Raw genomic sequence first — 22,105 nt, 5'->3', positions numbered from 1 at the left:
CCATAGGGATGCTCGGGGGTGTTGGGGGGGGCACCCCAGAGACCTGCACCCATAGGGATGCTCGGAGGGTGTTGGGGCCACCCCAAAGACCCCCATCCGTAGGGATGCTCGGGGGGTGTTGGGGACACCCCAAAGACCCTCACCCATAGGGATGCTCAGGGGGTGTTGGGGGACACCCCAAAGCCCCGCACCCATAGTGATGCTCGGGCACTGCTGGGAGCCACCCCAAAGCCCCCTTACCCCGGGGCCACCCCCCCCTTACCCCGCGGCTGCCGGGGGCGGGCGGAGGGGTCGCTGTTGCCTCCAGCGCGGCCCCCCCGTCCCCTCACCCCCCCCCTCTCCGCCGCCTTTTGTTCGCCGCCCGTGCGCGTCCCCGCCCGGCGGCGGGGGCGGGCGGAGCCGGGGCCGCAGCCGCAGCCGGGGCCGAGCCCAGCGCCGCGCCGCGGGGCCACGGGCACGGAGATGGAGGCCGCGGGGCCGCAGCCGGACCCCCGGGGGCTGCCCCCACCGCCTCCCCTTCCTCCCCCTCCTCCTCCTCCTCTCCCTCCTCCTCCTCTTCCTCCGCCGCTCCCGGAGAAGAAGAAGCTGCAGCGGGCGCCGTCCCCCGCCCGGCCCAAGGAGCTGCCGGGCTGGGCGCTGCCCCGCAGCCGGCGGGGGGGCTCCGCGCACCCCCCGGCGGCCCCGCGGCGAGCGGGAGGCGGCGGCGGCGCAGGGAAGGAGGCGAGGGCCGAGAAGCGATCGCGAGCGACGGCGGCGGCGGCGGCCCCGGGCCGGGGAGGGGGCGGCCGGGGGGGGCCGTCGGTCCGCGGGGCGCCCCGGGCCAAGGGGAGGTGCCGCGGGGCGGGGCCGGCGGCCGGGGGGCTGCGGGCGGGGGGCGCCGCCGCAACGCCGGGAGCGGGGTCGGGGTCGGCGCCGGGAGCGGGGCCCGGCTGCGGGCTGAGCGACAGCGGCTCCGAGGCGTCGGAGGGCAGCGCCTCGGAGGAGGCGAAGCTGCCGTCGCTGGAGCTGAGCGGCAGCGACGGGGAGAGCCCCGGGGGCTGCCCCCCGCCGCCCTCGGCCGGAGAAGCCTCGCCTCTGCCCGACGAGCCCTCGGCCGGCTCCATGGCCAGCAGCCGGCTGCGCCTCAGCGCCTCGCTCGCCTTCTCCGACCTCACCGAGGAGCTGCTGGACGCCGGCCCCGACGGGCTGCTCCGCGAGCTGGAGGACCTGCGCTCCGAGAACGACTATCTCAAGGTGGGCACGGCCCCCCCCCGGGCGTCCCTGGGGGTCCCCGGGCATGGCACGGCAGCCCTGGGCTTCCCTGGGCATCCTTGGGTGTGCCTGGGCAGAATGGAGCGTCCCTGGGCATGGCACAGCATCCCTGGGTATCCTTGTGCATGGCGTGGCATCCTTGGGCATCCCTGGGCTTCCTTGGGTGTGTCTGGGCATAACAGAGCATCCCTGGGCATGGCACAGGGTCCCAGGGCATCCCTGGGCTTCCTTGGGCATCTTTAGGTGTGTCTGGGCATAACAGAGTGTCCCTGGGCATGGCACATCATCCCAGGGCATCCCCAGGCATGGCACAGTGTCCCCTGGCATCCCTGGGCACAGCACAGGGTCCTTGGGCATCCTTGGGTACCCCTGAGCGTGTTACAGCACCCCTGGGTATCCTTGTGCATGGCACAGCATCTCTTGACATCCTCGGGCACCCCATGGCATCCTTGGGCATGGCATCTCATCCCAGGACACCCTTGGTTGTGGTGCAGCATCACTGGTCATGGCATGCTTTGGCGTGATGTGACATCCCTGGGCATGGCACAGCATCCTTGGGTGTAGTGCAGCTCAGCATCTCTGGCCATCCTTGGGCAAGGCACAGCATCCCCAGGCACGGCTCGCATCCATGGGCACAGCATGGGTCACGTCCCTGGGCACGGTGGGCATGGCACAGGTGGGCACGGCTCAGCTCAGCCCAGTGTGGCCTGGCCCAGCCTGGCAGGGCATCACTGAGCACGGCCTGGCAGGGCTCACTTTGGTGTCATGCCCAGGGGCAGGGCTTGGCTCTTCTGGGCCTGGCATGGCATCACCAGGCATGGCCTGGCACGGCGTGGCTGAGCCCAGCTCAGCTCAGCCTGGTGCAGCTGGGGATGGGCTGGTTTGGCTCAGCTCGGCTCAGCTCAGCGTGGAGAAGCCCAAGCTCGGCACGGCCCAGCTTGTGGCACGGCTCGGCACGGCGCAGGGTGGGATGCTGCTGCTGTCCTTTCTGCCTGCTGACGCTGCCAGGCCCCGAGGAGAAGATTTTCCAGCTCATTTCCCTCCACCGGTCCCTGTGCTTGCTCTCCACAGGGCCCCCAGCTCCCCGGGGCCTTTTTCCAGCCTGGCTGGCTCACGGGCACGTGGTGGAGCCAGGACGGGCTTGGGGATGAGGGGTTGGGGACACAGAGAGGCACAAACAGTGGATGGGCTGTGGGTGCTTTGTATCCTCTGCTCCTCCTCAGGGTGCAGCTCTGGGTGAGATGTTTGTGCCATCACCCGGGCTGCACTAACACCTCGGGAGGGGGGCAGGAGGCGATGGCAGGCTCGGTGGCTTCTTCGATGTGGCAGGTTGGAAAACGGGCCAGCTCCCGAGCACAGGTGCCAGAGTTTGTGAATGCGCTGGGATTAGTGCTGCGAGGTGAAGGCTGGGCGCTGGGTGCCGCGCCGGAGATGCTCAGCCAGGCCCTTTGTCCATTAGCAAAGCCCCAGCTCGCAGCTGGTGTCCAAACTCCTGCCAGAATTAGCAGCAAGAGCTTAAGGGCTTTGATTTACTGAGAGCTGGAAAAATACAGATGAGGCCCCTCCGGTTTCCAAGAATGCGTGTGAAAACGCTGCTGCTCCGGCCGAGCGCACGCTTGCTTACTCCATCTTCACGTGATCTTCACGGCGAGCTGCGGGCCTGGAGGGTTCGGGGTATTTTGTGCGCTGTGAGCAGCAACAGCCTCAGTCCCTGGCAGGCAGGGCACGGCGCCCGGGGCCATCGCAGGGACTTTGGTGTCCCCCCCACTGCGGTCAGGATGTCCGTGCAGGTCCCACCAGCTGTCCCCCACGGTTCCCCGCTGCCCCACGGGGTGGGGAAGCAGCAATTCGGGGGTTTTGCTCCCCTCTCCCAGCCTGAAGGCACAACACGCCGGCTCCAGCTGGGCAGAAACCCCAGCCACGTGCACCCGTGGGGCTCCAAAAACCAAAGCAGAGGTCGCTGGGCAGTTTGTGCCCAGCTTCTCCGGCAAGGAGCAGAAAATGGGGCTGGGCTGCAGCAGGGTCCGGGGAGCTGCTGGCTTGGCTGTGAATCCGTGGGTTTGGGGCTTTAGAGCAAAAAAAGCCAACCCTAAACCAAACGACAGCGGGACCTGTCCCTGTCGAGCAGTGAGCAGGGACCCTACAGAGGCAGCAGCTCCCCTCCCCTCGGATACCGATGAACCCGACTTGTCGGCGGTGACACGTCCTGGGACTCATCAGAATAGCTGCGGGTGACGTTTTAATTTGTTGGAGCCAGGTGAAATTCATGCTTAAAGAGGTGAGGGTTTGGGGCAGGAGGGCGTTCGGCTGCACCCCAGTGTCCCCGAGGGCTGTGTGGGTGCCACCACGCCGCGGTGGGCTGCTGAGCCTCGACAGGGCGAGGCGCCGGCTTGTGTCGCCTCCTTCCCCGGCCGTGATAATCAAATGTACATATTTAAGCACGCCTCACCCGCTTCCCCTCACAGCAGCGATTTCTCGAGGCTTGGAGGGGAAAAAAAAAAAAAAAATTGACAAAGGCTTTCAGAAAAACACCAGCAGTGCCGAAACGAGCCACAGGGCTGCCGCTGCCAGCCGCTGCCCTTGGGGCCCACGCGTTGCTTTTCGGGTTGGGGATTTGGGTTGGGATTGTCCCAGGCGGCCTCCTGAGGCCCTGCTGTGGGTGCTGTGGGATGCAGCTCGAGGTGCTGATGGTGGGAGCCCCCCCAGCAGCCGCCCTGCGAGGGGCTTGGCAGCGTCCTGCCCAGCCGGCAGCGAGCCCGTGGCTGTTTGCCTCTGAATTTCCAGGGGCAGGTGGAAAGCTGGGAACTGTGTTTTTTTTTTCCCTCGCTGAAGGGTGCAAGGCGAGGGCAGGGAGGCTGATGTTTGCTCTCAGAGCTGCTGCTCTGCACCAAAAGGAACCCCCGGGGCTGTCCTGTGGGGCGTCCCTCACTGACCCCACACCCCACTGGGGGCGAGCGCTGTGCTGGGACCCCCTCGCTGGCAGGGCACCCTGAATAATTTCCCTTAGAAATCCAGTCGGATTTTATATTGATTTTTATTTTTTTCCCCTAACAAGTTACAGCACAATTCCCTCTTCTATCTGGCGGGGGCTCGGAGTTAATTGGAAGCTGCTGCTCGTGCCCTGTAATCTGGGAGGGAGCGGTGCCTGCTGCTGGGCGGTGACCCCGGCTCAGCACGGGCACGGCAGGCGCCGGGCACAAAGGCCCCGATGCAAAACAGCCCCATGGCTCTCATCCTTCCCCTCTCCTCCTTTGCATCCCACACCAAGGTTTTGGGGTGCACATGGTGCTTTTTGGGGTTCACGTGGCGCTGCTCCCTGGGTGCCGGCGGTTGCTGCTTGGCTGCGCCCCAAAGCTGGCGGTGCCGGCGCTGGCAGCGGTGCCGCTGTTTGCGTGGCTCTGTTTTGCATCTCCTGCTGCTTTCTGCTTCTAAACACCGGGTGGGATCCTGCCGGGGAGCTGCGAGCTGCTCCGGCTGTGCCACCCTGCGGGGACATCACCAAAAGACCCGCTTGCTCCGAGGGTCGCAGGGGCTTTGGGTGAAAGTGGTGCCTTGTGTTACCGGGGGAATGGCCGAGGGAATTCCCCCTGCTTCTCCTTGCCCTTCTCGTCTCCGTGGCACGCTTTGTTCAGCGTTGCTTTACGGTGCTCCATGCTTCCAATGGCAGCCCCGATTTTGGGCTGTTTCCGAAGGGTTTCTCCCTGCTGCTGGCTCTGTCCTCGCCTCCATCTGGGTTTTTTGGTTGGATTTTGCAAAGATGCCATTCCCAGGAGTTTCCTCCAGCCTGTCTGGTGGTGCCACGGGGCTGCTCTGCCTGCGAGGGCATCAGCTCGGTCGTCCTAAGCTCTCCCCCAGCCTGGTGGCGTTTCTCTGCTCTCCCATCCTAATCCAGTTACCAGGGCTTAGCAGCGCAGCCGGCCTCGCGGGGGAAGCGTCCCATGCAGCGCACTGGCTGCCCCTGCAGCCGTGTTCAGGTGTTTGAATTCCTTCAGTGGTGGAAGCTTTCCTGAGCCACTGGTCCCCCGTCTGATTTCATGCCCCCTTCTTTTCTCGCAGGCACTTCAGGGGGTTTGGTTTTCAAGTGCTCACGTTTGCCGTGCGGGATCTGCCCTCCAGCAGTCCCTGCTCGCAGGCTGTTGTTTTCCCCTGCCCTGCTGCAAGCTTCCTGCTCACCTGTGATGTGTAATACATTTTTTTTCCATGAAAACTCCCAAGATCTTCCCGACCCCACCCCAAAAGCTCCTCGGGCTGTCTGGGCTTCTGCTGGGCTCCCCAGGTCGGTGGTGGGTTTCCATCGGGGATATCACCCCGGGGGGCACCACAGCCCTCACAGCCCTCGTGCACATCCCATGTCTCGTCCCTGCGGGGTTTTATGGTTGAACCAGCCCAAGGGAAGTGCCCACCACGTGCCTGCACTGATGCCCCTCAGTGGGGCCATCCCGGCTCTTCCTGGAGCATCTCGCTCCCATCCTGCTCCCTCTCGGGGTCACCCCCGGTTCCTACCCGCCCCGGAGCCCCAGCACAAAGCTACGCGGCCGCCGTGGCGCTGGCTGGCTTGGGGATAATCGGGGATTGTCTCGGTGACGTCCCCAGTTTGTCATCTCGCGTTGAAATGGGGGCAGGGAAAAGGATGCTTGGGCCCTTTCAGGATCATACCGGGTCTTGCCGAGGCAGATAACACCCGCTGCAGTGGCTGGAGCGTTTATGGGGAAAATTTGGGTGGAGGTTGAGGTTTTTCACCAGGTTGAGGGGTCCGTCAGGGTGAGAGCTAACGAGGCTGGGCAGGAGGTGGAGGAGGACCCAGCTCGGGGATTGCTGCCCGGGGGCAAAACGAGGGGAAGCCGCAGGTCCCCGGTGCTGGCAGCCTCTCGCTCCTGTCCCCGCGTTGCCTCTCCTCTCCTCTCCGCGCCTGCCGTCTCCTCCTTCCTTCTGACACATCTTTTCCAAGACGACCTACATTTTTCTCGCTGCGGCTGCTGCCTGGGCTGCTCCTGCAGTGAATCCTCTCCTCCCCCATCTTCCTCTTTATTTCGGTTTATTTAAGCAGGAGATGCCGGGAGCCGTGCACGTGCTCCTTGGCTTGCTGGGGCTTTCACGGCACCACCGCAGCCCCCAAAGCCCTGTAAAATCCACCCCCTTTCCCTGGTGTGTGGCTCTGCAGGGCTGCACGGGGCTCGGATGGGATTTCACAGCCACCTTGGGTGCTTCTGGTTGCTTCCTCGGTGCCACAGGTGGGCTGTGCACGGCGCCAGTAACTCCTGGGCTGATGTGCACAGGCTGCAGGTGGTCCAGTGCTGTCCCCTGGCTCCGTGGGTGTCCCCACCATGTGCAGAGCAGGGTGATGGTATCCACGGATTTTCCTGGTGGAGGAGGGAGCCAGCTGTAGGTCTGGGGTCTTCCCAAGCCTTGGTGTAAGCAGCACTGCTCCATTTGCAGGGACAGTGGGGGCTTGACCCAGGGGGTTGAATATTTGCAAAGAAGGCTGGGGAGGGATGGGGAGCACAGCGAGGAGGTGTCCTGGGGGAAAAAGGAGGAGACCGAGGTGGTAGCCCCCACCTGCAGGCTGAGCACTGGCACGTCCCATCCTGTCCCCAGCGGTGCCATCCCGGGCAGCGCGAAACGGGCTGCGGGTCTGATGTGTGCCACGTGCATCTCCCCGCAGGATGAGATCGAGGAGCTGCGCGCTGAGATGCTGGAGATGAGGGACGTCTACATGGAGGAGGACGTCTACCAGCTGCAGGAGCTGCGGCAGCAGCTGGACCAGGCCAGCAAGACGTGCCGCATCCTGCAGTACCGGCTGCGCAAAGCCGAGCGGCGCAGCCTGCGCGTGGCACAGACCGGCCAGGTGGACGGCGAGCTCATCCACAGCCTGGAGCAGGACGTCAAGGTGATGCTCGGGGGGCGACGTTCCCCGTGTCCCCAGCCCCAGGTGTTGGGGGATGCCCAGGGGAAGGGGTGGAGCAAGGAGGGATTGGTCCCAAAGTGGTTTGGGGTGAGATGTGCAAGGTCTCAGGGTGCAGCTCCCCCAGAATTTGGGGTCCTGGGAGCTGCTTCTCCTCTTGGCCATCATGGAAACCTTGCGGAGCCCTGGGCTGGTGTGGGGACAAGGTGACTGCTGCGGGGTGGCATTGCCTCGCCCTCCCCAGCCGCCAGCCCGGTGCCAGGGAGTGTTTGCTGAGTGCTCCGTCCTGAACAGCCGCTGCCGGGGGGTGCGGTGGCAGCCAGGGACGTCCTGGCGCCGGGGGGTGGCTCGAGGAGCAGCTCAGTTTTTTGAGAGGTGACAGAGGAGCCTGAGACCAAGCACCGGGGGGAGGCTCGGGGGCTGTGCAGGGATGCTCGTGCAGTGCTGACCCCCAGCAATGCCTCCCGCAGAGGCTGGAGCCGGGGCACGCTGGGCTCTGGGGGCTCTTGTGAGGTTTTTCCGTAACCCGATGCAGCAGCTCGCCTTTCCCTCTCCGCGGGGCTGCTCCGCTCGCCCCCCTCCCAGCCGTGCAGCTGCTGTGCCGGGGTGAGCCCCCGGCTTTGGCGCTGCTTTTCCAGTGTGGTGGTGTGGAAAAAAATCACAAAAAGGCAACGAGCATCCCGCAGCACCACAATATGATGGAGGAAAGCAGGGTTTGGCCACTGGAAATAGGGGCAGGGGGAATAGTGGTCTGGGGATGGGGTGTCACCCAGTGTGCTGTCTGCTCCCAAGGGTCTCGGCAGCGCCCTGGTGAGCTCTGTGGGTGCTGTTTGGGATGGGAGGTGCCCATGAGGTCCTGTCCTCGTGCTGTGGCCGCAGTGTGCTGCTGTGCCCAGCCCAACGACTGCCCTGTTGTGTCCCCAGGTGGCCAAGGACGTCTCCGTGCGGCTCCACAATGAGCTGGAGGTGGTGGAGAAGAAAAGGATCAGGCTGGAGGAGGAGAACGAGGACCTGCGCCAGCGGCTGATCGAGACGGAGCTGGCCAAGCAGGTGGTGCAGAACGAGATGGACAAGCTCCGAGAGGTGAGAGGGACACAGAGGGGGGACCAGCGGGCGGCCTCAGGGCTCAGCCCCTAGCAGGTGTCCTGGCCCTGTGCCGCGGCAGCCCCTTGGCCCTGCTCACATCGCTGAAACCCAAACCGTGCTGCAGATGCTCGTGAAACCCGAGCAGCGCCGCCGTGATGTGCAGGCAGCAGGGCTGTCCTGACCGCCCGTGGGAGGGATGTGCTCCTGCACCACGGCTTCGTGCGGCTTGGGCTCGTCCCTTAGGGCACGACTGGGCTCGGCTGGCACACACGTGGTCCCCTGTGGGTATCCTGGGAAGCCACGTGCGTATCTGCACAAGACCGGGATGCTCTGCGCTGTCAGTCTGGGATGAGCTCCCAGCCAGGAGCGCTGCTGGTCCCCGTGCAGCAAGGGGACATCCCATCCGCTCCATCCTCGGGGACAGGAAAGGCATCCCGGTGCCAGCACCGCTGTGTGATCCATCACAGCGCTCGTAACCCACTTCCCTACTGCCCCGAATGCCTCGGGTCCCCGGGGAGCCTGGGGAGGCGGCGCTGGCTGAGCGCAGGGCAGTGTGCCGGGGGGACACAGCGGCATCGCCCAGCCCTGCTGCCTGCTTGGGGCCACCAGGAGTGGGGACAGGGACAGAGGGCTGCACGTGTGGGACAGGAAATGTCCCCTCTGCAGCCACATGAGCCCGAAGGGTCTGTGCTAGGACATCGCTGGGGACAAATCCGGCTGTCACTGGGGGCGAGCCCTGTGGGGACAAAGCCGGGTGTGCTGGGTGCTTCTGCAGCTCCTGCTGGGCTCTGCACTGAGCACAGGGGCTTGCTTCCACTCTCGGAAAGGGCACATCCCCAGGCGTTGGGGTTACTCACTTATTCCGGAGCGTTAATTAGAGTTAACAGCCCTCAGCCGCCTCCTCCCTTCTGCCGGAGGGCGCAGAGCAGCGGCACGGCTTGTTAGCAGCCAGGCAGACAGGAGGAGGCTGGGCAGGGCTGGGCTTGCCCCTCAGGCCCGTTCTTTCTCCCTTCCATGAGGTTTTTTTCCATGCTGGGACGTGCAGTGTGTCCCCCAAGGTGCCTTCACCCCCCTCCAGGGCTCAATCCCAGCCTCAGGGGCCGCAGCACCTCCAGTGCGGGACGCGGGGCGAGGGCCGGGCCGAGGGATGCCGACGTGGCACAGGGAGCCCCCGGGGGGGTGCAGCAGCTCCAGCGCTGGTCTTGGCCTTAATAGGAAAGCTGGAGCCCGGCACCTTGGCACAGGCAGCCGCTTACATTTCACAGCTGCTTTCTTTGGCTGCTGGGGCCTCAGCGCCAGCTTGGAAGCGCGCCCGGGGCGGCCCCCGGCCCCTCATGCCTGGGGGGGCTTCGGCCCCACTGTGTCGCCCACCCCGTCAGAGCGGGATGGGGTGTGTGGCCAGGGACAGGTTCACACTGATGTGGGTTTTTTTAGACCCTTATGGCTCTGCATGGGTTCCCCATGTCTCAGCTATCCTCGCTAGCCTCGGGGTCATCCCTTGTGCCCCCGGGATGCTGGTGCTGCCTGCCGCTGGGTGCTTCTCATGCTGGGGCAGTCCGAGGGACAGGAGGACGATTGCTGGGGGATTTAGGGACGAAAATCCCGCTGTCACGCTATCGCGGGCTGTCCCCAGCAGCCTGACAGCCAGTGGCTGATCCCAGGTCTCCGTTTGCAGCTGCAGCCGGTCGGGGAGAAAGGCACCAGGGACGTGTCCCCCTGCTGCCTGCAGGCAGGGACAAGGTGGTGGGGAGGTGGTGGGGAGCATCGGCTGCTCCCAAGCCGGGATGCCCCGGAGCCATCTCGGCCTGGGATTCCCCGTGAGCCCTGCCATGACTCAGCCTCTCCGCCGCTCGCTTCCTGCTCCCTCCCTGCTCTCGTGCCAGCAGGGGTATTTCTGGCCAAGCCCCATGACACGACGCCTGGCAGGCCGGCTCCCCCATGGCGAGGGGCTCATCCCACAAGGCCCTGGCATTTTTCTGGTTATCACGAGCCATGGAGCCATGGGCACTGCCCTGCCTGCGGTGTCCCCAGCCCCGGGGGTGGCTGGGTGGCTCTGTGTGTGTGCCATGCTGTGGCCGTGGGTAACGTCCCTCTCTTCTCTCTGCAGAATTCCCTGAAGAAAAGGGGCTCTCGCTCCCTCGGGAAGGCCGAGAAGAAGCCGTCAGTGCAGGTAGGGGCTGCGGTGCCCACCCCAGGTAGCGGTGCCGGCCGCTGAGCCTGGCACAGGGGGGAGTCCCGGGCCGGGCGGCGACATCCCCTCCTTGCAGGGCTTCTCTGCCTTCTGCACAAGGCAGGGATTGATGTGCTGGGCCATCCTCCTTGTCCTCAAGGATCCCTTGTCTCCTTTATCAATGGGGCCTCAGAGCAGGCAGTGGCTTGAGCCTTTTCCTCGTGCCGGGGCTGCCTGTGCCAGCGGCCGGGCTGTAGGGTGGTCCTGGGGGGCCCAGGGACCCCGTGGGGAGCAGCTGGAGGCCACTGCCCCTGTCCCTGCCCTGTGACAGGCTGCTGGGCCAGCACGGGGAGGGGGACGTGCCAGCAGCAGGAGGATTTCATCTGTCACTCGCTGTTGTGCTGAGCTGCCCTGAGTCCTAACGCTGTCAGCGGGGAGGGGCAGGGCTGGCTGCTGCTGGGAGGAGCCGAGGGCTCAGACACCCCCGAGTCCCCTCCCGAAGGCAGCCCCGTGGGATCTGGTCTGGGCAGCAGACCCGAGCCCCAAAGCCTGGCGGGGAGCCCCGTGAAGGTTTTCCTGCTGGGAGGGTCTCGTCACGAGGACCCCGGGCTCCCTGGCTGGCCCCACGTCCCCGTGTCCCTGCAGTTGGCGGGCACACACCCTGCTGCCCCCCTCACTGCCATCTGCACGGCGCTGAGGGCCCCGCTGCGGGGCCGTGGGGCAGGGCAGGAGCGGGTACAAAGCCGAAGCCAGCCCTGGGCTCCCCGGGGTGCCGGTGCCCTGGCAGCGGGTCCCCATCCTTCTCCCTCCCTCCCGCCCCAGTGCAGCCGCCCATGACTCAGCGGTGCCTTCCTGGGCCCCTTTCCTGCCCGGCCCTGCGGGGCTCTCACAGACCACAGAGCTGGGGTGGGGGCAGGCTCAAAACCAAGCTCCGTCCCCTCTGTCCCCCACCCCGGGAGCTCTCGAGGTGCTCCCCGTGCTGCCTGGAGCGTGGTTGTCCCCCCAGCCATGCCAGGGGGAGGGGGAAGCGCCCGCCTGGGCGCTTTTATTTATTTTTTTTCCTGGAAAAAACAGGAACTGAGGTCACGTCTGCCCAGCTGGGGCTGCGGCCCTGTGGCGCTGTCCCCGTGGCCATGCTGGGGAATAAGGCAGCACCCCGAGGCCAGGGCAGCCCCTCGGGGCTGGAGGCACCGCAGCGTTCGGTGGCTTCTGGAGCCCTGTGGGCACTGCTGCCCGTGCTGGAGGGGCACTGGGGTGCTGGGGACGGAGCGAGCAGGCGCTGGGTGCCACCAGCGGGTCCCCTGCAGGCGGTCAGCGGGCTGCAGTGACCCCACAGCACAGGAAGCCACGAGCTGGGCGTCAGGAAATCCTGGTCCTCTGTCCAGAAACCGCTCCGTAGCTGAGAAATGGTCTCTGAGGGCAAACAGCGGGGCTGGCTGTTGATGGATTGAAAACCGGCCTGAGCAAAACCCCACAGAGGGCTCCGGGAAGCAAAAGGGCTCGGGCAGGGCTGGGGCTGCCACCCCCATGTGTGGCGAGGGGGGCAGCGAGGACAGGGACAGGACAGGGACAGGGACGGGTGGCTGGGAGGAAAGGGGCTGGGCGAGGGGTGGGACCTGGGGAGGTTTCCAGCCCTCGTGAAAAACAAAACCCGACCAGAAGAAGGCCTCGTTCCAGCCACTTCCCCCAGCACCCGGCAGCTTTCCCTCCCTGTCACACGTGGTGGCGGGGCTGGGCCGGGTCCCCCCATCCCACCTCGGTGTCGGTGCCCCGTGTCCCTCAGGTCCCCCAGGCCCTTCCTAACGCCCGTCCCCGCTCGGTCCCCAGGAGGACAGCGCGGACCTGAAGTGCCAGCTGCATTTCGCCAAGGAGGAGTCGGCCCTGATGTGCAAGAAGCTGACCAAGCTGGCCAAGGAGAACGACGGCATGAAGGAGGAGCTGCTGAAGTACAGGTCCCTCTACGGGGACCTCGACAGCTCCCTGTCCGTGGAGGAGCTGGCCGACTCGCCCCACTCGCGCGAGGCCGAGCTCAAGGTCCACCTGAAGCTGGTGGAGGAGGAAGCCAACATCCTGAGCCGCAGGATAGTGGAGCTGGAGGTGGAGAACCGCGGCCTGCGGGCCGAGATGGACGACATGAAGGGCCAGGGGGACAGGGAGCTGCCGGGGCAGGACCTGCGGTTCCTGGCGTGCCCCTCGGGCTGCGGGGACGCGGGGGACACGGTGGTGGAGCTGCGCCGGCACCTGCAGTTCGTGGAGGAGGAGGCCGACCTGCTGCGACGCTCGCTGCTGGAGCTGGAGGACCAGAACAAGCTCCTGATGAACGAGCTCAACAAGTACAAGTCGGACCACGAGCTGGACGTGACGCTGTCGGAGGACAGCTGCTCGGTGGTCAGCGAGCCCTCGCAGGAGGAGCTGGCCACGGCCAAGGTGCAGATCAGTGAGCTGAGCGGCAAGGTGAAGAAGCTGCAGTACGAGAACCGCGTCCTCCTCTCCAACCTCCAGCGCTGCGACCTGGCCTCCTGCCAGACCACCCGGCCCATGCTGGAGACCGACGCCGAGGCCGGGGACTCGGCACAGTGCGTCCCCACCGCCGGCTGGAGGGACGGGCACGGCGGCGAGGCCGAGCAGCAGGACAGGCCCGGCGGGGGGAAGGCACTGGACGGGGGTCCCGCCGCCAAGCTCCTCAAGGCCAAGGACTTGGAGACCCTGCTGGGCATCCGGGACCAAGCGGCGCTCGTCAGCAAAGCCATCGACGTCTTGATCTCGGACGCCAACGGCTTCACCTCCGGCTTGAAGCTGTGCCTGGACAACGAGTGCGTGGGGGGGCTGCTGGCCGAGGCGGTGGATAACAGCAGCGAGGGCCCCAGCGACGCCAAGCTGATGAATGTGCTCCTCATGAGGCTGGGGGTGCTGCAGCAGGACCTGGGCTGCTTCATGAGGAAGGTGGACCACCTCGCCGGCGGCCTCAAGGAGCACGCGGACTCCTTCCCCTTCTCCGGCAGCCACGAGGCCACCAAGGAGGGGCTGCAGAAGGAGCACGGCTCCGACTTCCAGGTACAGGGCTTCTTCCCGCGGCCGCCCCGCAGCACTTGTTGCTTTATTTGCCGCTTCTCGCTCCTTTCTCCTGCTTTAACAGAACAAACCCTGACCCGTAACGTTCCCCTCCTCGTGCCTCCCCAGAGCAATCCCCCAACTAACGCTCGCCTCGCTGCATGCCGTGGCACCCGGGACAGGATAGGACTCTGCTCCAACAGAGTGTGCGCCGGGCGGGAGGTGGGGCCGGGGGGCTCATGGCCGTGTCCCACCCCAGCAGGGTGGCTCGGTGCTCTCCTCCATCTGTGGGCAGGCTCCTCACAGAGCCAAACGTCCCCAGCTGTGATGCTCTTTGCTGTCTGGGATGGGCCCCTGGTTTGAAAGCCTGTCCGGTCAGCATCGTAAGAGTACGCCAAGTTAATCACAGAATCATCTAGGTGGGAAGAGACCTCCAAGATCGCCCAGTCCAACCTCTGACCTAGCACTAACCAGTCTTCCACTAAACCATATCACTGAGCTCTACATCTCAACATCTGTTAAAGACCTCCAGGGCTGGTGACTCAACCACTTCCCTGGCAGCCCATCCCAATGCCTCACAACCCTTTCAGCAAAGAAGTTTTTCCTAATATCCAACCTAAACCTCCCCTCCTAATACCCAACCTAAATTTCCCTCGCAGCCTGGCTTGCAGGCACCCAACTTGGAAGGAGCTTCAGCCCCCATTGGTGTGCACCGAGACAGTTCCCAGGCAGGGTAATTTGCAGAGCAAAAACCCCAAGGCAGCTTTGTCTCCAACGGGGAACCCTCCCCTGGAGAGCAGCCCGTGCCCTCCTGTCCGGGGAGGCCAGTTCGTGCCAGGACAACCAGGGATGGGGACCTGGTTGGGGACACGGGTCCCACCGTGGGCACAGGGCACCTTTCTGGAGCACACTCGCTTGTTCAGAGTCCTATTTTTCTGCATGCTGCTGGACCACAGTCCCACCAGCCCCAGGTCCCGGTCTCCCCCAGTCACTGCATGGCACCGTAACTGGTGTTTGCACATTTTTTCCCTCTTTCTCTCTTTTTTTCCCCTTCCCCAAACAATCCAGGCCACGTGTCTCATCCTGTGTTTCCTTTTGGTTTCCACATTGTCTCCCACCATGGTGATGAAGTTCCTTCTCCTCATCATCCTTTTTGTTGTCTTGTAGTCCTTTACTGTTTCGGAGACCCATTGTTTTGTTTTCTGGCTTTCTTTTCTTCCCGCTCTTTTGGTTTGTTCTCATTAACTTGCCCACGCATGCAGCAGCCTGATTTTAGGGACGCCGACCCTTACCGCATCACCCACACCAAGGACATGGACCCCACGCATCCCCGGAGCTACAAAACCTGCCGGCCTGACGAGAACGACTCCTACGCCACTGAGGTACGGAGCCACCTCCCAGCACAGATGGGGAGCCGTGCATGGCCCCTCGGTGGGGCTGCCCAGGGAGCAGCTCAGTGGGAGGGCTGCGGAGCTGGGGAGGGGGTGCTGAGCACGTCCCCCTGCCCGCTGGGCACCCACCCACCGTCCCTCCCGTGCCCTTGCAGATGAAGGAGCTGCAGCTGGTGCTGTCGGAGGCCAACGAGAGCCTCCGGGGGCTGCAGGAGCAGCTCTCGCAGGAGAGGCAGCTGCGCAAGGACGAGGTGGACAACTTCTCGCAGAAGATCTGCCAGGTGAGCGGGCGGTGGTGGCCACGGGAGGAAGGGTCCCCATGTGTCTGGTGACCGCCCTGGTGACACCCGGACCACACAACATCCCATCCTCCACGGGCACAGGGGCTGAGCGTGCCCCTCTGTGCACGTGGGCGTGCAGCCGTGCAGGGCTTGCACCTTCTGCCTTGATGGCCCTGTGCTCCCAGGGGGGTTGCAGCTACCCGTAGGCTGAGCTGGGGGCATTAAATTTGGGGTCCCATGCTGGGCTGAGGCCGTGGGGAGGAGGCACGACAGCCTGCACGGGTGCTGGTGGCTCACCGCGTCCCTCCGCAGCTGAAGGAGGACCACCAGAAAGCCCTGCTGCGGCGGGAGTTCGAGCTGCAGAGCCTGAACCTGCAGAGGCGGCTGGAGCAGAAGTTCTGGAGCCAGGAGAAGAACCTGCTGGTGCAGGAGTCGCAGCAGTTCAGGCAGAGCTTCCTCCTGCTTTTCATGAAGCTCAAGTGGTTCCTCAAGCGCTGGCGCCAGGGCAAGATAGTGCACAGCGAGGGCGATGACTTCCTGGAGGTACCGTGGGCACGGGTGGGGGGACACTCGGATGTCCCCTGTCCCTGGCTGGGTGCCGTGGGATCCTCACGGGATCCGTGGGACCCTCAGCAAGCTGCCTGTGCCGTCTCCTGCAGGTGAACAGCATGAAGGAGCTGTACCTGCTGCTGGAGGAGGAGGAGCTCGCCCCGCAGCAGCAGGCGGACAACAAGACCTGCACTGGGGACGCCTGGACCCCCAACACGGTGAGTGGGGCGGGCAGGATCGGCCCCCACCGGGCATCACCATCGGGCGGCGGGGTGATCCCAAACCCTGGTGGCACCCCACGTCCCTCCCCCCGGGGGTGGCGGCGTGCAGGGCTGGGGTACAAAGGCGGCAGCCCCCGCTCACCCCCCTGGTCCCCGGCAGCCCAACGAGTGCATCAAGACGCTGGCGGACATGAAGGTGACCCTGAAGGAGCTGTGCACGGAGCTGCGGGAGGAGCGGCGCGGCGCCGGCGAGCTGCAGCAGCAGTTCACCAAGGCCAAGGCCGCCTGGGAGATGGAGCGTGCCGAGCTCAAGTGCCACATCGCCCAGGTGGGAGCCGCGGGAGGGGGGACGCGGGGCTGGGGGGGGGCTGCCCGCGCCGGGTGCCAAACCCTGGCTGCTGCTGGGGAGGGCTAGGAGGGAGGATGGCACGGCAGGAATCACAATGAGCAGCAGCTCCAGCAGGCGAGTTTCTATAGCAACGGGGCTGGCACGAAAATCCGACTGCGGGAGCAGAGGATGCTCTTTATTCCTCTGCTGGGTTTGTCTGGGGCGGGCGGGGTGGTGCCGGGGCTCACCGTGCTCTGGCCACGCACTGCGCTCACCCCAACCCTTGCTGGAGCAGCACCAGAGCCCTCTTGTCCTGTCCCCTCGGTCCCCTGGCCCGTTGTGCCCTGCTCTTGTGGTGGTGAGGGGTTTTGGCTCCCTGGTGCCGTGCTGGCAGCTGCCGGTGGCTGTGCATCTGCTCACCAGAGCGGTGCCAGCGCTTCCCGGGCGGCGTTTCTCCACGGTGCCCATCCACAGTCCCCAATTCCCCTTTTTCCTCCCCAAAAGCAAGCAGAGCCTCCGTGGGGGCAGCACCCCTGTTCCAGATGCCTTCAGGGCCAGCAGTGGAGCCTCTCAGGGAGCGCTCTGCCAGCCCCCAGGCAGTGCCACCTCCATGGGGCGGGGAGGAGGGCAGTGGGGCCATCCGGCCCCCATCCCATCGGGTGGCCATCCGTTGGTCCGTCTGTCCCGACGGGGCTGCCAACGCCGTGTCCCCGCAGCTGGAGGCCAAGGCGGGCAAAGGCCTCACCGAGCGGGCGCTGCCGGACTGGAAGGTGGCCCTGAAGAGGGAGCGCGAGGAGCACCAGCACCTCCTGGCCGAGTCCTACAGCGCCGTCATGGACCTGACCAAGCAGCTGCAGATCAGCGAGAAGAACTGGAACCAGGAGAAGGTGGAGCTGCTGGCACGCTTCAAGGAGGAGCAGCAGCAGGCGGAGCAGCAAGCGAAGGACCTGCAGAACAAACTCAACCAGGTGTGGTGTCCCCGACCGTGCGCGTCTCCTCCAGCCTCTGCTGCTGGCTCGCTGTGCTTGAACGCCCCTGGGGCACACCCAGCGAGCAAGCAGCAGAGGCTTTGCGTGCCCAGAGGGGCACACGCACGCGTTGGGTGACCGGCGTGTTCTCCAGTTGCAGAAAGGAGCCAACCCATGGGCTTTGAAGCACTCTGAAATGGAGAAGCACGGCGGCAACTGGAAAGAGGTGGGCAGGAGAGGGTGGCGTGGTCCTTTGGCTTCTCACAGGGCTCAGGTCTGTGCTAAAAAGGGGGAGGTTGTGTGCACCCCAAAATAGCATTACCTCAAGCAGCAGCCTCCCAGCCACGGTTGCAGGGAGGCCACCAGGGATTAGGGAGATGGAGACAGCAGAGAGCATGGCTCATCCTGCTGTGGCAAACCCTAGGGGCTTCAGACAGTTGATTTAGGATAGTTTTGGTCACAGCCAGCCATGTTTAGCCTTGGGGGTGGGGTGCAGGACCTGGAGATGTTGGGGAGGTGCCGGAAAGGAGCAGGGTGCAGCCCCTGCTCCAGCTTATCCGTGTGCTAGGGGCCTGTGCCTTCTGCCACCAGAGCTTGCTTCTGTGTCCTCCTAGGCTCTCAACGAAAAAATCACAGACAAAGAGACAATCTCTGAAGAAGAAGCCAAGGGAACCAACCTAAAAAGGTGAGTGTGTCAGTGGTGTGATCCTCGGGGCGTGGAGGGGATCCGCAGCCCTCGCAGCCAGGCCTGCCTCCAGCTCCGACTGGACCCAGCCGTGGCCCAGGATTGTCCCGCAGGCGAGAAGCAGGACTGGGTGCCCAGCAGGTCCCGTTGGGGTGGAACCTTCAGCTGTCCCCACACCATCCCCCTGTCCTGCTGGCCGGGCGATCGGTGAGCCCTGTGCTCTCTTTTCCCACAGGACCAAGTCCGTTTCCTCCATGTCAGAGTTCGAAAGCTTGCTCGACTGTTCTCCCTACCTCCCTGGAAAGACTGCGCCCGGGCTGGGCGACCATTCCCGAGGCAAAAAGGTGTCTGCAGCTGCCCAGCTGCTGCCCAACGGGATCCGGGACAGCACCGGCCTTCCTCCCCCGCACTGTACATATGTGAATATCGAGCAACCTGCCCCTGACGGCCTGGCCAAGGAGAAGCTGGGCATCTCCTCCTGGGACTACTCACGGGCCAGCAGCTTCTCGGGGCACGACCCGGCCCAGAAGCAGATGCAGAGGAGCTACACGGCGCCCGACAAGACGGGGATCCGCATCTACTACAGCCCGCCCGTGGCACGGCGGCTGGAGGCGCCCCTGGTGCACAACAAGGAGGGGAAGATCATGATCGAGCCCGGCTTCTTGTTCACCATGGCCAAGCCCAAGGAGCCGGAGGAGTCGGCCAGCGCGGAGAGCACGTACAGCCAGTGGCTGTGCAATTTCTCCAAGCAGCAGCGGGAGCTGCTGGACGGCGGCGCGGTGGAGAGCGCGGTGCCGCCGGTGCCCCGCTTCCCGCCCTCGCTGCACGACCTGGAGATCTCCGGCAACATGAGCGACGACATGAAGGAGATCACCAACTGCGTGCGGCAGGCCATCCGCTCCAGCTCGCTGGAGAGGAAGGTGAAGAGCGCCTCGAGCCAGACGGTGGGGCTGGCCCACGTGGGGACGCAGACCATCCAGACGGTGAGTGTGGGCCTGCAGACGGACCTGCCGCGCGGCGGCGTGCACGGCAAGAGCTGGTCCCCCCGCAGCTCCTCCCTCGTCTCCGTGCGTAGCAAGCAGATCTCCTCCTCCTTGGACAAGGTCCACTCCAGGATTGAGCGGCCCTGCTGCTCCCCAAAATATGGCTCCCCAAAGCTGCAGAGGAGGTCTTCCTCCAAACTGGACGCCTCCAAGGACAGGAGCCTCTGGAACCTGCACCAGGGCAAGCAGAACGGCTCCGCCTGGGCCCGCTCCACCACCACCCGCGACAGCCCCGTGCTCAGCAACATCAACGACGGCTTGTCCAGCCTCTTCAGCGTGGTGGAGCACGCGGGCAGCACCGAGTCCATCTGGAAGCCGGGCTGCCCTGACGGCAGCAGGGCCAAGCCCGAGGCCCCCAAGTACGGCCTGGTGCAGGAGTTCTTCAGGAACGTCTGCGGGCGGGCGCAGAGCCCCACGGCCCCCCCGGAGAAGAAGGATGCCGGCGGCGGGGAGGAGGGTGCCAAGAAAACCGAGCACCCTGGCCCGGCCGCCTACCACCCGGCCGAAAGCGCCTCCCGCATCTTGAGCAAGAAAGTCCTCAAACAAAGCAGCTGCGAGGACCCGAAGCCGTCGTCCCCCGGCCAAGGGAGCAAGGAGGCGGCCCCCCGGGACCCCGACCTCATCTCGGCTCTAGCCAGCGAGGTAACGAGGCGGGGTCCCCCCATGCACTGGGGTGTCCCGCGGGGGCGGCTCCGGCACCCTCTAACCGCCCCCACTCTCTCTTTGCAGGACATGGCGTGCGACTGCAGCTCGCAGTCCCTCACCTCCTGCTTCGCCCGGCCCTCCCGCTCCGCCGCCCGCCACTCGCCCTCCAAGTGCAGGCTGCACCCCGCGGACCCCCCCAGGGCGGAGGAGAAGCCGGGGCCCCTGAGTGAGTGAGGACGGTGGGACGGGGCGCGCAGCCTTGCCTGCTTCCCACTCTCCTGCCCCGAGAGCGCCCGCGGGGCCCCTCTCGGGGACGCATCTGTCTCCTAACCGTCCCCTCACCCGCGGGGACGCTTAAGAAGCAGATGGCGAAGGGCGCCGGGCGGCGGAGGCTGCCGGCAGCAGCGGGGCATCCCGCCGGGGTGGCCGTGTCACCGGCACAGGGGGGGGAGCGGTGGGGTCCCCACGGTGGCCTCGGGAAGGGGACGGCCGCCGTGCGAGGTGGCGGTGCTGCTCGGCCAGGGCTGAAGCGCCGCGGGGTTGGAGTCGAGGGATGGAGGCAGCGTGGCTCCGTGGGCTGGATCCGGTCCCGTGGCCAGCGCCGCCTGCCCGGCGTGTCCCCGAGGGCCGCGGTTGCGGGGCGGTTGCATCAGCCGCATCCGTCGGCTGCATCCTGGAGGCTGGAGGGAGGCGGGGAGGGTCCCCGGGCTGGGCGGTGCGTGGAGGCTGTCCCCATCGCCCTCCCGCTGCTGGGGGGCTGCCGGGCTCCTCTGCTGGTGGGAAGGGTGCGGGCAGCCCCCGGCGTGGCGGGGAAGCTGGGTGCACGCGTGGCGTGTCCTCGTCTCCCTAATCCCAAGGGGCCTTGGCTGGGAGCAGCGTGGTGGGACCCCCCCAGCAGCCTCCACCCTGCAGAGCGCCCACCTCCCTGCTCGGGGCCACGTGTAGTTATTTGCTCCTCCAAGTGCTGAATTGAAATATTGCCCCCCCGTCCTTGTTTCCCCCACACCCACCCTTTTTTTTTTTCCTTTCTTCCTCCTCTTTTGGCTCTGCCCAACTCCGGACAGCCTGCAATGTAAACCAAGTGCATTTTTTGAAAACAAAACATACCGAAATGAGCTAACTTGGAGATGCACCAATTGGATTAAGAGATTGTGGGCTGGGCGGCTGCAGCACGGCTCGCAGCCTCCGCCGCACAGCGGTCGGGCGGTCGCCATCGAGAAAATCCTCATCTGGGGAGGGAGGAGGGCAGCAGCCCGGCAGCGCTGGTGCCCCTGTGCGAGAAGGGTGATTTTGGAGGTGGCTGCTCGACCTATTTTCAAGCTGCGTGCCGGGGGCTGGGCAGGATTCGCACAGATGGAGCTGCCTGCAGGTGCCTGTGCCCGCCGGGGCTCTGGGCATTGCTCGGGGGGGCTCTGGGCATTGCTCCAGAGCCTCTGGGCGTTGTTCTGAGGCTGCGTGCACTGCTCCAGGGGCTCTGTGCGTGGCCCCAGGGACCCTCAGCATTGTTCTGAGGCTGCGGACATCGCTCCAGGGGCTCTGTGCAGTGCCTCAGGGGCTCTATACACAGCTCCAAAGGCTCCTGCATTGCTCTGGGGGCTCCGTGCAAGCCCCTGGGGGCTCTGTACACTACCCTGGGGGCTCTGCGCGCTGCTCCAGAGCCTGCACGCATTGTCCTGAGGCTGTGTACATCGCTCCAGGGGCTCTGTGCACTGCTGTCATCTTGCAGCCAGGCTCAGAAAACACTCCTGCTGCCGCGGCTGCTGCCCCCTCCCGTCCAGCCGCTCGCTGCCCGCAGCAGCACGGCCGCATCACTGCCACGTCGCAGCCTCCGTCAGCATCTCCGCGACAGCCGCTCACTGCCTGTGTCTCCGGACACACCAGCATCAGCCAGGGCCAGCCGGCCCAGCACCGATGGCCTTTCGCTCTGGGGGCGGCCGGCCGGCCCCCCGGGGCCCTCGTCACCCCGGCGTGTCACCAGCAGCCAGGGCCAGGCAGCGTCCCCCCCCCCCCGGCCACCCCCACGCCCCCGGCGGGCGCAGCGCTGCCGCCAGCACTCTCCTGCTGTACATAGATCCTTCCGGGGTGGTTTTTAGCGTTTTCATCGAGGACTAGGTTTTGTTTCCGTTCCGTTTTTAAAAGACTCTCTACTTTTGGAATGTGGTTTCTCATTTTTACAACTGCCTTTTAATTATTTGTAATATCGGTCAGTTCTGTCTTACTCTGTAAATAGGGGTGCCAGGTGTTTCCCACGGGGATGGGGATGGGGACGGGGGACGGCAGGGGCTTTGCCAAGGCTGCATTGCAGAGAGGCAGGAGCTGCTTTGGCTGAGCCCGGGATGCTGGGAACAAATCATGAGCTGGGGAGGCAGCAGGTTTGGCCTCAGCCCCTGCAGCCTCTGCCCTCGTCCTCACCACGGTCCCCGTGCCCACCCCAAGGTCGCATGAAGGGCAGGACCTGCCCCGATGACGGCGCCCACCCGCCCCCTGTGCCGTGCCTGCTTGTCGTGTGATGAATAAAGCCCTGCAGACCCTCA

The 22,105-nt window shown here is 65.3% G+C and overlaps 1 protein-coding gene across 3 annotated transcripts; it reads left to right on the top strand.

The window, feature by feature from the left end:
* Positions 1-389: 389 nt before the first annotated feature.
* On the top strand, positions 390-22,105 carry MTCL2 (microtubule crosslinking factor 2). Of its 3 annotated transcripts, none has more exons than XM_068700252.1 (15): positions 390-1,233; positions 6,914-7,138; positions 8,078-8,236; positions 10,347-10,409; positions 12,237-13,463; positions 14,726-14,842; positions 15,007-15,132; positions 15,445-15,675; positions 15,792-15,899; positions 16,063-16,230; positions 16,947-17,198; positions 17,353-17,424; positions 17,813-17,883; positions 18,119-19,568; positions 19,656-22,105. In XM_068700252.1, the coding sequence occupies exons 1-15, from the start codon at positions 463-465 to the stop codon at positions 19,803-19,805; spliced, it is 5,190 nt and encodes a 1,729-aa protein (XP_068556353.1). In that variant the 5' UTR covers positions 390-462; the 3' UTR covers positions 19,806-22,105. The 3 variants fall into 3 exon arrangements, with proteins under 3 accessions (XP_068556353.1, XP_068556354.1, XP_068556351.1); XM_068700253.1 differs by having other exon boundaries at positions 391-1,233; positions 14,723-14,842; positions 17,359-17,424; XM_068700250.1 differs by having other exon boundaries at positions 391-1,233; positions 14,723-14,842.

Source organism: Anas acuta, chromosome 16 (assembly GCF_963932015.1).
Source record: "Anas acuta chromosome 16, bAnaAcu1.1, whole genome shotgun sequence".
NCBI lineage: Eukaryota > Metazoa > Chordata > Aves > Anseriformes > Anatidae > Anas > Anas acuta.
This window is presented reverse-complemented; position numbering and strand designations above follow the sequence as displayed.

Coding starts and splice junctions, on each gene's coding strand:
- MTCL2 (XM_068700250.1), top strand. CDS start 463: ATGGAGGCCGCGGGGCCGCAGCCGGACCCCCGGGGGCTGCCCCCACCG. Junction 1,234..6,913: donor CCGAGAACGACTATCTCAAG/GTGGGCACGGCC, acceptor ATCTCCCCGCAG/GATGAGATCGAGGAGCTGCG. Junction 14,843..15,006: donor ACGACTCCTACGCCACTGAG/GTACGGAGCCAC, acceptor GTGCCCTTGCAG/ATGAAGGAGCTGCAGCTGGT.